This window comes from Peromyscus leucopus, chromosome 13 (genome assembly GCF_004664715.2).
Source record: "Peromyscus leucopus breed LL Stock chromosome 13, UCI_PerLeu_2.1, whole genome shotgun sequence".
NCBI lineage: Eukaryota > Metazoa > Chordata > Mammalia > Rodentia > Cricetidae > Peromyscus > Peromyscus leucopus.
Genome location: NC_051074.1, coordinates 47,321,329 through 47,337,505, shown reverse-complemented (window position 1 = coordinate 47,337,505; position 16,177 = coordinate 47,321,329). Strand labels below are relative to the sequence as shown.

At 45.5% G+C, this 16,177-nt stretch overlaps 1 protein-coding gene across 1 annotated transcript in view; it reads right to left on the bottom strand.

The window, feature by feature from the left end:
- Positions 1 to 16,177, bottom strand: part of Plekhm3 (pleckstrin homology domain containing M3) — a 165,065-nt gene that overhangs the window by 134,212 nt on the left and 14,676 nt on the right. The window contains exon 2 of the mRNA XM_028886701.2: positions 9,848 to 10,707. Coding sequence (XP_028742534.1) covers positions 9,848 to 10,478 — 631 coding nt within the window. The 5' untranslated portion in view covers positions 10,479 to 10,707. The remainder of the gene's footprint in view (positions 1 to 9,847; positions 10,708 to 16,177) is intronic.

The following is a 16,177-nucleotide window of genomic DNA, read 5'->3' as shown; positions in this document are numbered from 1 at the left end:
CACTGTCACTCTCCCTGAGGTCCTCACCTCACTTGATGCACACTGGCAGAGCTGCCTAACTGGTTTTACCTCCCTCCCTCCCTCCCTCTCTCCCAAGACAGGGTCTAGCTATGAGGTCCAGGCTAGCCTCAAACTCTGCTTCTTCCAGTCATAGCCTCCTGATGTGTTGGGCACAAGTGGCTTCTCGGGTTCTTTTTACCCTCTAATCCACTGTTGGTGCCACTGAAGCCTGAGGAGACCCAGTAAACTGCATCCTTCCTCCTCACCAAAGCTTTCAACCAACCGAGACACTGACGGTGTACTCAGACACACGCACATACAACGATCAGCTGGTCGGACAATGCAACTTACGTTTAAGCAAGCACAACCCCGGGGTTATAGGGTTGTGTCTGTCACAAGTCGTCCTCCACAGCCACGGCACCCCCTTCTGAGGGACTCACACACAAGATCTGCAGGGGCAGATCTGGAGCAGATCAGAAGCAGAACTGGTGCTTCTTAGGAGAGAGGCTGTCACCTAGTTCCTCTCCTAAACTTGCCAAGAGGTCACCCCTCCTTCCCAGGGCAGAACACGAAAATGAAAGCCAATGGCTAGTCTCATCAGGGGCTCTGACATGGGCACAAACCGCTGCTAGGGAGGTGGCTGTCCTACCCCCACCCTCCACCCCTGCCAACATCCCTGTAAAGATTCTCACATCTTGACTCTCAGGACATTTTTGAGGGTTCTGAAAGACATTGGAAGCATACCACATTAAGTCCATGTGTCTGCTTTGAATAGTCTCCATCACCGGAGCCCCTTAACTCTCCTGTGCAGGTCAGTTCCCCAGCCATCCCACTCTGGGGGTTTGCAGACAGCCCTCAACTCTCGGTTGGAATACTCCTTCCTCACTGAAGACTTCTCCTGCATCCTAGATCACTGACTCACTCTTTCCTTTGCCATTCTTAGCCCATAAAACACAGCTGGCGGCTGTCTAATTTGTTTCGTATTATGGTTTTTGATTGTGTTAAAGGCAGAAGCTAGGAAAAAACACTTCGAACTCATTTTAAGCCTTTGTTTCTCTTCATTTCAGGCACAGGAGGGAAGTGAAACTAACAGGGCCGTATTAGTCAGGCACTGCCCATGAAGCCCATGAAGCCCATGAAGCCGGGATACTATGGGGACCATTTTGAGTATGCTCCATGGTGCCAGTATACTTCTGGCCAGCATAATACAGAGGCGCTATCCCACACACTCAGCTTAATAAACATTTTGTCAGAAAAGATTTGATGCCAACCTCAAACAATATCCCTTTTACAGTTACACTGGAGATCTTTCCGATGAGTAAAGAGGGTATCTTTTTTTTTGTTCTCCCTCATAAAGCTAGAAGAAAAGGCAGGTCACCTGCATAGGCTCTAAGAGAACTATAAGCCAGATATGCTAATTCCCTGTGGTAGGCAACAGTAGCCACGGTCAGTTCAGTCCTGGTCAACTTAACTTCTCTGATGTAAAACCGACTAGGAGATCACAAACCCAACTTTTTAACCTAGTAAACAATCTCAAACATGAACATTTATGTGATTATAGGCCACAGTGAACTTTCTGTTCTGCCTCTATAATCTGAAGAAAATAAACATAAAAGAATCTCCATTGCTTAGATTTTAAGACTGTCATCCCATCACATCTTTGTATAACTTAGAGAATCACAGAAATGCACCAACCAGAAGGAATCCTACAAATTCCACTCTCTCAACTTCAGTTAAGGTGAAACCTGTCAAATGCTTCACCAGGAGAACCCAAATTTTGTTCAGATATGGAGACAAAATGCTCAGGGGAGATGGCCTCTCCCCTGCCCTGAGGAAAGAATCATAATTTATTTAAACCACTTACAATACCCTATTGTCCTTCACTTGAAATTGCCTTGAGATTGGGCATGCCACCCAGTCTGAAACTGGGATGATATTAGGAGGCTCTGAGAAAGAGACCCAAAAGTTGCTGTCTCCCCTTCGGAGTTTCAAAGAAGATGAGCCTTGGGGATGCTGTAGCCATGAGACATCATTAATACACCGAAGACAGCGCGCAAACAGAGAAGCAGCCCTGGGACCACCTCTCTCTGGAATTTTTGCTAAGTGTTGTTGCTCACAGTGCCTGGCATCTGCCAAGTATTCAGTAACTGATGAGGAAAAAAATGAAATGGCCTTACAATTACAAGTTATGCCACAGGCCACTGTTCACTGGCTTTTGAAAACATTCCGATTTAAGATCTGCAAAGAGGTTCCACGCAAGAATTAGGTTACAAAGTGGAAAGTTGACAGCAGAGCTCTAATCTCCAGGATTTCAATCTGGATCAAACTGTTCTATCTGTGGTGGAACAAGTAAGTCCTCAACATCCCCAGAGTCAGGAGGCAGTGTATCCGAGCAGTCACATGTCCTCTCTGGGTCAGTCTCACCCACACGGCTGTGGGTCAGTTCACATGTCTAAGTCTCCATTTCCTCATTTGTAGAATTAGGTCAATATTACCCAGTATATTAAGGTACTGTAAATATTAAAAAAGATAATGAATGAGCACTTCTTAGCAGGAGCTGGATACAAAATTATCTCTCATTAAACGGTACTTCTTACTAAGAGCATTAATAATAAGTCTTATTCAATTTGATACAGCTAAGGTACGGAGGGGAACAGAAGCCATTTCCATTTTAGAAGGAAAAAGGTAGCTATTCTGCCCTGATTTTATTTAAATTATTTCTTTTATTTTTTGAGATTATAATATATTCTTTCCTCTTTTCCTTTCCTCCTTCCAAACCTTCCAAAATACCATTCCTTCTCTCTTTAAAATTCATGGCCTCTTTTTTCACTAATTATTGTTATATTTGTATAACAATATTTGTTATATATGTACCTGTATACACACACACACACACACACACACACACATATATTCCTAAATACACAAACACAACCTACTCCGTCCGTATAATATACTTGCATGGACGTTTTCAGGACTAGCAATGTCAGAAGCTACACCCATAAGCCACGCCAACATGACTGCCTAACCATGAGCTGAACAAGAACAACAGACACACCAGTGTGAACAGGGAAAACCCAAGCCTACAGGAAGAACTACAGGCAGCTATGGAATGCTGAGAGTGGGAGACACAGTCTTCCCCAAGGAAGAGCTCACCAATTCATTATCTGTCCCGATTTTCCTAAGTGCTAAGACACAGACTTCAACCTCTCAAGGGTCAGGAGGACGGCTCAGTGGTAAAGTGCCCGTCACGTCAGCATGAAGATCTGACTTCAATCCCCAGCACCAACTGCAAAAGGCCAGCTGTGGCGGCAGGTACCTGTAACCCCAGCTCTGGGAAGCTGGGGCAGAAGGGTCCCTGGGGCTTGCTGGCCAGCCAATCTAGCAGAATCAGCAAGAGTCAGGGTAAGTAAGAAACCCTACCTCAGAAAGCAAGGTGGAGAGTATTAGAGGAAGACATTTGATGGGGCTCTCTGGCCTCCACACAGGCACACAGACAGACAGACAGACAGACACACACACACACACACACACACACACACACACACACGGTATTTCAACTGTCCACATGCTCATACTTGGTCCAGAACCAAGTTTTCTACAATATGGTTCACATCTTTAAAGGGCTCCTAAGGTAGGAGATTGACAGAAAGCAATTAACTATACTATACAAGAGAAGAAACTGTGCTTGGAAGAAAACATGGGATACTGAAGAAGAAAAAGAGCTGGAAAAGTCTGAGGGACAACGTGGCATTTGAACTAGTCCTTGAAAGATAACGGAGGATTTATGGAAAGCAAAAAGGACGAGGAGAATCTCCCGTGAGGAAGACAGCTGGGGCAAAAGCAGGATCTGGGAAGCACACGGTCCTTTCACAAACGGCAAAAAGCCACAGCCGAGCCCAGCACATCGCCCGGGTGATAAGGCTGGAGAGATGCCGGAATGCCTCCTAAAGTTCACACGATTTCACAAGTAATGGGGAGCCATGCATGGTTTCTTCCTTTATTTCTCTTTTTCAATTTTATATTTTTACATTTATTGTAAGAATCTCTTGCCTACATGTATGTCTGTTTGCCATGTGTGTGTCTGGAGGTCAAGAAGGGCATCAGATCTCCCGGAATGGGAGTTACAGGTGTATAGGTGCTGGGAATCAAACCCGGGCCCTCTGCAAGAGCAGCCAGTACTCAACCTCTGGACCATCTCTCCAGCCCCGTATACTTCATTTCTATAGACATGTAGCACAAAAAGATCTGTGTTTTAGAAAGATAACTCTAGCAGTTTGAAAAATTAATAACACAGTTTTTCCAGTCAAAAGAAAATAAAATGCATTAATAGGACACCCACGAAGACCATCAAACGCTCCATTTTCCCGGGTCCCTTAGGGCAGCATTAGGACTTAGAATAGAGGCTGTCAGGGAAGCAGCCTGGGTCTCCTATGGCCAACGTGGGATCATTAACCAGTGGAAACTGTATGACCATACATAATCAACTTCCTGTGACCTATTTTAGCAACTTCTTTGTACTGACTAATCTGTTGGAGGGTGAATCACAAATTCAGCAAGAGACCGTGTCCTGGTGACCTCACCTATTCTAAGCCTGCATGAATATTTCCATCTCTCCTGGCTCCGGGGCTTTTGAGAAACAGCATAATTGAAAAAGCAGTCATTTCAGTCCAAGTCCCAAATTTGTCTTTTTTTAGTGAGAGATGGGGAAGAGAGAACTGAAGCGGTCACATAAAGCCCAGGATGAAGGACTGGACTGCGGCGGTCTGTCTAGCCATAAAGAACATCCCTGCTTGAGACCTTCTTTCTCCTCAAGTACTCAGAACAAGAAAACAGACGCCTAGGAGCGGCCCGGGTCACCGGAGCGCGGCACCTACGGAAACAAAAGCTCAGCTGACCACTGCCCTCGCCGGGCAGATGAAAACGTGAGCACAGTCAGGGAGGAAAAGTGAGTTCCGTTCTGGGAGTTTGCTGAGTTTCAGGGCTCTACAGCGAATACAAAAGAGTCCTTTAATTTTTTTTTTTTTCATTTAAAAAGTTACCACTGCACTTCATGCAGCAGTAGACTTACAAGTCACAGAGAAATCTCTCACTTGTTAGGAAAGTCTAACCATACTTTTGTTTCACTCATGATCTTTAATTGTTGATCTGAATATAGTAATTAGTTCCCACACAACCATGAGTCAGAATCTGTTTAAACATATCCTAGAATGATGCAGTTTGGGGGCTAGGAAGGACTCCAGAGATAATTTAATCTGTCTCAGTAGGTTGATAAAGAGACAGTGAGTCAGGAGGAGAGTTGGGATGAGACTCCTGCATCTTGGTTGAATATTCTTTCTAGACCGTCTCGTCTTCGTCTACCATGTGTCTTCACTTGTGTGTGTGTGTGTGTGTGTGTGTGTGTGTGTGTGTGTGTGTGTACAATCGATTATTCAATATAAAAACATATCTAACAGTCACATGTTCATTGGACTTAAGGGGTGTATAGTTGGACCTCATTCTGAGATGGCAGGACTCTACCTTCTTTATGCTCTGAGGAATTCCTCCATGCCTTTGAGTGTACTGTTCTTCAGTGAATACCAAGACAGTGACGCAGAGTGGAAAACCATCAAGGACAGACACCATCTCTATTCCTTAAGAGCATGTCTTTATACAACTAAGATTAGTGCTAGGACTGGAAACCACATACGTACAGTGGAGTCAAAGGCCTTGGAGCAGTACAGCTGCCTGGGTACAGCGGGCACGAGGATGGAAAGATGCTGGGCTAAGGAAGCTTTGGGCTCTGCCACATACTTGGAAATCCTTTATAATAACAGCTGCCACTTTGCCTTAGGTCCGTTCCTTTTTATCATTTTATGACCTCACCCCTGACATTTCATAGCCTGTCATTTTCAGATAACACACGCGGCAACAATGAGACTGGCTGGGCCGTGGTGGCGCACGCCTTTAATCCCAGCAGAGGCAGGCGGCAGCTCTCTGTGAGTTTGAGGACAGCTTGGGCTACAGAGTGAGTTCCAGGAAAGGCGCAAAGCTACACAGAGAAACCCTGTCTTGAAAGTAATGATGATGATGAGGAGGAGGATGATGATGATGATGATGATGATAATGAGGCTGGATTCAAGCCATACCCCATGGCTGGACCCCATGAAGCACCCTCTCTCTATTAGTTCAGCCAACATTCCTTTGGAAAGAGTCAGCCCTAGTCTGGCTATGTCTGAGGCAATGCAGTCTCCAGAATGCATTCATTCACAAGCTTCTAAAATAAGACAGTCAAAAAATGTGATAAGGCCTCAAAGGTCAGCTCATATATTACTGCCTTCCCAGTGTCTGTTGTGCCCTGGGTGGCTCTGTCACTGGGAACTCACCCTGGGGGACAGCCCTGACCCCAGGAGACTGGCTGATTGCTGTGCCTCCAAATCCATGGGGTCAATTCACATCAGCTCTCCGCATACACCTAGATGAGAACTGTGTACTCCTCCGAATGGGTGATCAGCCACAAATCTAGAATGCTTTTCCACACTCAGCCTAACTGCTGGAGGCCCCTGCTGGCCCCTGCTCCTTAACTGACAGGCAATAAAAACATGACACATCTTGCCTGTTTCCCAGAGCTTGTCAGCAAGAAAAGATGTGAGAAGCTGGCCATGCCTTTTGCCCATTTATCTATTCCTGTTGCAATGACCAAGCAGTGGCTAAGATGTGTTATTCTAAACTTGCAAAGTCCATGTGTTATAATTTCCTTTTCAAAATCACTACCCATATTTCACGATAAATTAGTACTCAGAATTTTAAAACTCAAGAACTAAAGAATAGCAATCACAAGCCAGGAATGGTGGTACACACCTTTAAACCCAACACTCAGGCAGAACTCTCTTAAGTTCAAGGCTAGTTTGATCTACAGAGAGAGTTCCAGGATAGCCAGGGTTACACAAAGAAAGCCTGTCTTGAAAAAAATAAGCAAAATAAAAAAGAGTAACCATCATGCTTTGTCAGATACTCAAGGGGAAAGACCAGGGCATGAGAGATGCCAAGGATGGCCAATTCTTGTATTTATAATCAGAACAAACTGGAAAGGTTGGAAATAGGGTAACCTCTTCATCCGGTCCTGCTGAGGACCTACAAACGGTTACTGTGACGATGACAGAATTCCATTTGAGTTCTAACAGAGAATCTACTGATGTCATTTGCTAGTGGAAGAGCTTCCCTACTACATCAATGTAACATATCAAACACAAAGCTATGAGGTGCTCCAGGCTCAGGAGTCCCAGTGATGTCTTGTCTCCTCAGTCACCAAATGCTTGCTTTTTATGTCCCTTTCCTTCTGGTCCTATAGTGGTAATCCTGCCAGCTGTTCTTGAAGATTTGAGTCTAGAACAGTGGTTCTCCACCTGTGGGTCGTGACTCTACTGGGAGATACATCTCAGCTATTTACACAATTCATAACAGGAGCAAAATGACAGTGATGAAGTAGCAACGAAATAGTTTTGTGGTTGAGGGTCACCACAACATGAGGAACTGCATGAGGAAGGTTGAGGAGAACCACTGCCCTGAAGGAAAGAGGAAGAATGGCAAGTTGCGCCGGGCAGTGGTGGCGCACGCCTTTAATCCCAGCACTCGGGAGGCAGAGCCAGGAGGATCTCTGTGAGTTCGAGGCCAGCCTGGGCTACCAAGTGAGTCCCAGGAAAGGCGCAAAGCTACACAGAGAAACCCTGTCTCGAAGAACCAAAAAAAAAAAAAAAAAAAAAAAAAAAAAGAATGGCAAGTTGCATTCTGACAGGGAAGAAAAGGGTCTTGAAGGGTGACTTTGTACTGGATGTGGAAATGTGGCCTGTCGTGGACAGAAACCCTGTATTTCCTTCTCTATATTCCAAATGATATCTCCGCTCAGATTACAGTTACAAATTAACCTTACTTACTAAAGTGTTAAATGTATCAGTTGACTACGGGCAATGGTAAGTGTAGAACCTAACTTAAGAACAGCAGTAAAGGGACTGGAGAGATCCCTCAGGGGTGCAGAGCCCTTGTTGGTAGGTGTAGAACCTAACTTAAGAACAGCAGTAAAGGGACTGGAGAGAACCCTCAGGGGTGCAGAGCCCTTGTCGGTAGGTGTAGAACCTAACTTAAGAACAGCAGTAAAGGGACTGGAGAGATCCCTCAGGGGTGCAGAGCCCTTGTTGGTAGGTGTAGAACCTAACTTAAGAACAGCAGTAAAGGGACTGGAGAGATCCCTCAGGGGTGCAGAGCCCTTGTTGGTAGGTGTAGAAGCTAACTTAAGAACAGCAGTAAAGGGACTGGAGAGATCCCTCAGGGGTGCAGAGCCCTTGTCGGTAGGTGTAGAACCTAACTTAAGAACAGCAGTAAAGGGACTGGAGAGATCCCTCAGGGGTGCAGAGCCCTTGTTGCTCTTCCAGAGGACCTGGGTTTCAGTTCCCAGCACCCACATGGTGGCTCAGCAACTCCAGCTGCTGGGGATCGACCCTCTCTGACCACTGGGGGCACTGCACCCACACAGTGCTCATACATATATGCAGGCAAGACACTCAGGCACAGGACATTTATCTTTTTAATTAGCAGTGGAGCGTAAAAGACAAGAAAGGCTGAGAGGTAGCTCCATGGTAGAGTGTTTACCTAGAAATCCAAGATTCAATTCCTGGCCCTTCTAAAAAACACAACAACCATTATACAAATACATGCACACACTGAGACCCAACTGGGGGCCGGAGGAGAGGGGAGGAAGCCAGTAGCAGAGTACTTGCCTAAATATTCAAAGTCCCAGGTTCAGTTCAGAGTACTGTAAAGCATGAACACACCACAGAGAGACAGACAGATAGACACACACACACACACACACACACACACACACACACACACCAGTGAGTTGAGGAGAAGCCATTTTTATTTAAGAGTTGAGTAGAGTAATTAAAGAATCATTAGTAATAAAAATCAGTAGTCATAATCTTGAAGGAAAATGCTGTGGTAAATGGAAAGATGGCTTCTCATGTCACACAGGAGAGTGTGTGTGAGCACGTAAGTCTGACAGAGATAGATGCACACAGCTGTGTATTAACCATGAGACTTTAATCATCTTTCTGACCACCACTGGCTCTTCTTTTCCTCTACCCACAAAGTCTGCTTACTCTCCACTGCGTTTCCTTTCCCTTCCCCCAGCCTGTGGGGCTGGGTACTGAACCCACGGCCTTGCTCTACAGTTGGGCTATACTCGGCCCTTTCTCACCTGTGCTCAGACTACGATTCTGACCACCACCTTCCATAACTGTTTCTGAATTCCATGTCCTTCGTTTCACGTCCCCTGTAAGCCCTTTTGGAGCAGCCCAGCTCACGGTGCCTTCCGCTTCTTCTGTCCTCTTAGCGTCACTCACACACACACACACACACACACACACACACACACACACACACACACACACTTCAGTGGCCATCTACGGTCTGGCATTCTGGGTAATTTCCTGAATCTTCACTGATGAAAAGTTTTGTAGGACAGAGTGTCTCCACACATCTTAAACCCACCTGGGAGTAAGGTTAAGAAAGTCCAGAGTGTGACCCGATAAACATCTGATATGAATGAGCGGGACCACAGAGTGTTCAGAGGAAAATACTACATTTGATGTGAGAATATTCTACCGCAGACGATTAGGAAGAGAGACTTAACCAGAGTCATAATTTCACTAAACACCTCTTCAGAAGATAAAAAAAAAAAAAGATGGCTGATTTGAAGCAAAGAACAAAGCTTGGGACAGAGAGAAGGCAGGTGTGGATACTGGAGAGTCGCAGATGTGAGGGAGACAAAGGGGACATGAACAGCTGTTCACTAAATCAGCTATGAGCATACCTGTATTTCCTTGGGCATCTTCAACCTTACTGGGCGAAGGCAACAGGAAAGACGGCCTGGCAAAGTGAGGGCCTTGAAGGGCCAGCTGCTGCTGCTGCTGCTGCTGCTGCTGCTGCTGCTGCTGCTGCTGCGGCATGGTGCTGAGGACTAGCCGCCAGTCTACGTGGGTGATGTCGGACCTTGACCGAGCATGTCCCGGCTTGAAAGTGGTGGTCTCATCCAATAAGTCATTCACGGAGCGAGGTCTGTCCCTCCGACGCTGACAGAAGTTGAAGAAGTTGAAGGTTGACGCTTCCTTTTGCTCCATCCAGGAGAGGTTGTCTGGGGCGGTTCCTCTCTGGACCATGAGCTGCTCTTTGGCAGGGAAGACATTTTGAGCTTTGGTTTCGAGGAGCCTGCTCTTACAGTGGTCCCAAATCATGGTCCCCTTGCCCAGGGAGGCAACATTTCTCAAAGCACCGTTGTCTGTGAGGTTACTGAGTACCTCGTGCCCCACCAGCTCAGGGACTTCCTGGATCCCGTACACCTCTGCTTGCTGTACGGCCTTTTCCAGCTTACTATCGAAAGTGCTGAAGAAGTCCTCAGTCACCTCTAAGGCAGGGCTGATGTCATCCACTTCCAAAGCTTCCATGACACAGGGTCTAAGCCTCCTAAACGACTTCAGGAGAGGCTGTCACGAACATTCAGCCAACACAGAGCAGTGGCTCAGCAGTGCAGCTGTGGGAACCGGTGGAAGTACCCTTCATCTGGCTGCCCAGAGGAGGCCAGGCACAGACACACGCGGAGCTTATTCTCGGAGGCCTCTGTGAAGACAGCAGGGCAGTATCTGTGAGAGCAACGCAGCACCAATCCTGGATTTCCTGGATGAAAACAAAAAGATACCATTGGCACACAGTTCACTGCATTCTGTAGTACACCAGTCTGTCTGATCACTTCCCCATTTCTACACCTCTTCTATGTCAGCCATGCACAACAGGGTATGACAACATACAAACTTTCTTTGTCAGGAACACACACGACTCCTTACTTTGTATGAGAACTTAGGCAGGGCAGGGTAGACCTCCTTGATAATGGGAAACAAGGCCAACCACTTTTATTCACACAGAGATGTCTTTGAGAGCAGTTGTAAAGAGTCTGCCCTCAAAAAACCTCTGATCTGTTGACTGAAAATAGTAAGCAAGAGACACGAGGGATTCTGTGGCTGGGCTATATTGCAATCAGTCTAAAAGTCCCAAATGCTTTCACAACACCGAAAATCACTCATGGTCTGCTGGGTAAGGAGGTACAGGAGAAGTGGGGGGACACTGTCCTTTGACCAAACCGGAATGTTACAATCATTATGCCTGTGCTTCCTTGGGTTATAAAGCCTAATGATGGATGACTCTGGTTCTCAGAATTCTCCAGTTTTCCTGGAAAAAGGTTAAGTGCCAAACTCCCTGGCTTCCAGATTGGCCTCAGAGGACAGGTCTAGCCTGAGATTAAAGGTCAAGAGTTTATGAACCCATGACAGAGTTGGAAGCAGAGCAAGCCTATGGCAAAATTATGGCCCACGTGGCAGGCTTTAGTTCATCATTTCATCTTTCGGGACCTGAGGTACCAAATCTCATAGCTTGACCTGAGAAGAAAGAATGCTACAGGAGAACTGCTGGACTTCCAAGGTTGGGTATAATTAGAATAGACCTTGATTATGATACAATCCAATAGAGTAGACAGAGACTATATATAGCTATTTAAGTTCAGTAAATCTAATTTCCTCAGGCACACTGGCTGCATTTCAAGTGCCCAGAAGTCACATGCATATACTATACATCTTTACCAAAGGAACAGATAAAATTAGGCAACATATTTTTTTCTTTACTGCTTATAAGTAGGTAAAACTATCAATTAATACCATTACACATTGCTGAAAAGGTAGAGAAACATGATTTTTTCCCTAAAAACTATGACTAATCAATTAATTGTTAGATCTTAGGTCATTAAACAAGTATATTTAAATCAGCAGCACCAAACTGTATTGCTTAATACATGTAAATTAAACTAGTATACACAAACTTTATTTATCTGTTTACTTACCACGCTGACCTCAACTCCACTACAAAACTGGAAGTGATCCTGACTCCTGAGTCCTCAGCCTCCAGCTCCCAAGCTCTGGGGCTTTAGGTGTTCCCTACCACACTTGATTTCGGGGGATGCTGGAGGCCAAACACGGGGTTCAAGCGTGCCAGGCAAGCACTCTATCAACTGAACCCTATCCCCGGACCCAAGTCTTTCCTTCAGATACATCAATGCCATACACAGATCATGGCAACTGTGGTCAGTTCCCTTATACAGAGGTGGCGACTGTGGACTTGTCTCTGCTGTGTGTTTTAGTATTTATTGTGTTAGAACGTCATACAATTTCCCCAACGTTTCCAGATGCAAACAGGGTTTGGATTTGTGTGTTCTTTCTGAGTCTCAAGTTAAGCTTCAGTCTCTTGAACTCTTGAATTATGCAATGAGTTTTAGTAATTCTGAAATGCGAAATGGGATTTTTTTTCCAATTTCATCTTGCATACCAGAGACTAAGAAAAATTAACATATTAAATCAACATAAAGTACAAGACTCCCATTATATAGAATATCATCATATAGATCATTAAATTAATCTCCTAAGACTACCAGTATTCCTTTTCTTACCTACCATTTCAAACCCAGTGGGGATGTGCATGCATGCGTGTGTGTGTGTGTGTGTGTGTGTGTGTGTGTGTGTGTGTGTGTGTGTTTTACTAAGGAACAAATCTAGAGCTTTACAAACACTGAAAGTGCAATCTTTAAATCATGGCAGTAGATGCTAGGGATCCCAACTCGGGCCCTCATCTTGCACAGCATGCACTTTGCTGACTGAGCCATCTACCAGCTCCTTTATGTGGGCTTTTTGTGTGTTCGTTTTGACGTTTTCTTCAGGGTTAGACTAGAGCTGTATGTCGTGAGAAAGAAGAACACCAAAGAGAAGAGCCACTTACTTTCCTCATGTCCTGTCAGAAGAATGTTCCATCACCAGGGCCTACCCGTCTGCATAAACCTTACCACCCTTCTCTTTAAGTGGGTGACATATTTTAATATTATCGTTTCCTTACTGACTTAATGCTAGGGTTTCTTCTCCCCACTAAAACAAGCTCTAGGAGCCCAGGGATTTATGTTCCTTTGGCTCAAGCACATTAAAGTGTCTCTGGTCTCTGTCTGTCTCTGTCTCTGTCTCTCTGTCTCTCTGTCTCTCTGTCTCTCTCTCTCACACACACACACACACACACACACACACACACACACACACAGATCCATGTTGAACATCCCCGCCTCACCCACGCCGCCTGCCGTCTCACCCCTCCCCACTTCTGTCAAAGCTGAGAACTACTCACATGGACGCAGGCTCTCACCACACCCTTGGTTTCCTTGTGCTACAGTGACCAGCCGATCTCTCAAATTCCACTGGAAGCTCCGAGGAACCTGATGACCAGCACAGCACCTTTATCCTCCCGTACCATCACTACATCATCATCTTTTGGGGAATCCCTTTCTTTGGAATTTTATCTTTCCTTGGACTCTACTGTCTGAGTATACTTCACTGTCTTCCAGGTTGCCTCATTTGGTTGCGAATTAACTAATAATAATAATAATAACAGTAACATATGCAGACAGGTCAACACACGAAGTGTTCCTTCCTCTGACAAGTGAACTCCAACGTGTGGGGACAGAGTGGTAAGCCTGAGCACAAAGCTGGAAGTCAAGAGCTAATTAGAACAATGTTCTAAATCTGGCTCGACCACACACTTGCTGGGTGGCCTGCGGCAAACCATTTAACCTCTGGGTGCCTTACTCAGCTACCTGGAGCCAATAAACTTGCTGGTATCAAATTGCTTTACACGGAGCTCATTCACGAGGTGGCTGTTCCAGCATGCCTTTAACAATACACACAGCCATACAATTATGGAGCTTCCCTCGGACCTCACCCTTCATCAACCACAGGCTCCTGATTTCCCCCTGGAAAGACTCATCAGTTCAATGCAGGCAAAGTGAGAAACCAAAATCAACTACTTAATACTATTTTTCTTTTTCAAACCTACTGATTTATAGGACCTTTGTTGTTGTTTTGTTTGTTTGTTTTTTCGAGACAGGGTTTCTCTGTGTAGCTTTGGAGCCTGTCCTGGAACTCACTCTGTAGACCAGGCTGGTCTCAAATTCACAGAGATCTGCCTGCCTCTGCCTCCCACGTGCTGGGATTAAAGGTGTGTGCCACCACCACCCAGCTTTTTAATTCTTATTATATATATATATGAGTGTTTTACCTATATGTGCACCACATGGATATCTGATACCTAAGGAGGCCAGAAGAGGGCACTGGATGCCCTGGAACTGCGGTTACAGATGGTTGTAAGCTGGCATGTGGATGCTAGGAACCAAAGCCCAGGCCTCTGGAAGACCAGCAAGGACTCTCAACAACTGAGACATCTCTCTAGCCAAAGTTACAGAATATCCTTTCTGTAAAAGGAAGTCTGTTTTCCATTTACTACAGGAAGAAAACGTGAGGACCATGTGTCAATGTGGTAATCAAGAGAGCAAACCGAAGCATCCCAAGCATGTATCAAGATGTAACAGGCTGGAGAATCAGCGTATTGTTATTTTCTAACAAGGAACTCTCCTGTTTACATGCTCATTAGGCAAGGTAATTAACTGGCTGACTACAGTAGTCCTCCCATACAGGGGTGGAAGCAGGTCACAAAGATAGATGCCTGACCTCCTGAGCTGGCTGACAAAGGTGCTAACTTCCTCCAAGTGACTTGTCAGAATGTAACGAGTGCTCAAAGCATCTGGGACCATGCAGTTTCAGAAACTGCTGGGCAGGGAAGAAAAAGTCCCTGCCAGAGGCACCTCAGATCACCTGCTTCTGCCCATCTTTTTTCTAAATGAGAGCAAGGTGGCCACACGGATGGTCAGTACTCAGGGCTCTCACATGCTCTCTATTTTGGTTAAAGTTGGAGCTCACGGGGAATTTTCTGAGTTACACAATATAATGGAGCCAGAAGAAAAACCTGACCAGCAAAATGACCTTTCTGAACCACAAAGTATGATGCTTTTTATGGTTCTCTAGCCCAAAGACAATGTAAATATACTGATGAGGCACAGACATGCAGCAGCAGATCAGGGCCCTGGGGACTTCCAGATGAGACACACAGCTTGGAACTCACCGGAACCCTGTGTTACAGCAGGGAGTGGGCATGAAATGGCCTCATTGTATCCAGACCCCAAGAAAAGACTACCACTATACAAAGTATCCACATAGTAGCAGATGCTCATAGAAATTCTTGGACATAAGGATAGAGATGAAATATCATAACTCAGTGAAAGAAAATGAACAGTAAAGGATGGTTTTGTCCCATATTCAACTGGAACCAAGACTGGACATCCAGCCAGGCGGTGGTGGCGCACGCCTTTAATCCCAGCACTTGGGAGGCAGAAGCAGGCGGATCTCTGTGAGTTCGAGGCCAGCCTGGACTAAAGAGTGAGTTCCAGGAAAGGTGCAAAGCTACACTAAAGAAACCCTGTCTTGAAAAAAAAACAAAAACAAAAACAAAAAACAAACAAATACAAAGAATGGACATCCAGTTTCGGTATCCATGTCTCTTGGAATATATTCTCTAAAAGCAAATGCCAGTGAATATTAGTGAAGTGGAGCATAGAAAGGAAGATGAAGGGAGAGGAGGAAGAAGAGGAAAGGAGAAGGGGTCTGCTACTTATTCCTTACCACCCGGCACAAGGCCACCTGCCATGGAACTTCGAGAGTCATCTAGCGGCCTCCTTACACAGCTGCTACTAGTTTTCAAAGCCCACGTCCTCCTAGATGGTGGTAGCCAGTCTTTCATGGCAGCTTTGCCCAAACTTTCCTGGTGTGACTAATTCTTTTCAAATCGTGTGTGTGTGCGTGTGTGTGTGTGTGTGTGTGTGTGTGTGTGTGTGTGTGTGTGTACACGTGTGTATGTGTGTATGCAAGTGCCACACAAGCCTCTACAGTGTGTGCAAAGGTCAGAGGACGATTCTCTTCTTCTACCTTTACTCACGGAGGAAGGGAGGGAGGGAGGAAGGAAGGAAAAAAGAAAGGAAGGAAGGAAGGAAGGAAGGAAGGAAGGAAGGAAGGAAGGAAGGAAGGAAGGAAGGAAGGAAGGAAGGAAGGAAGAAAGGAATTTCTACCTGGCCTACTTCATGGCAAAACTACTCAATGTATCTAAACCACACTCAGTTGTTAATCTGTAATGTTAGCTCAATGTCCACTATGCACTGGGCACTGTTGTAGACGGT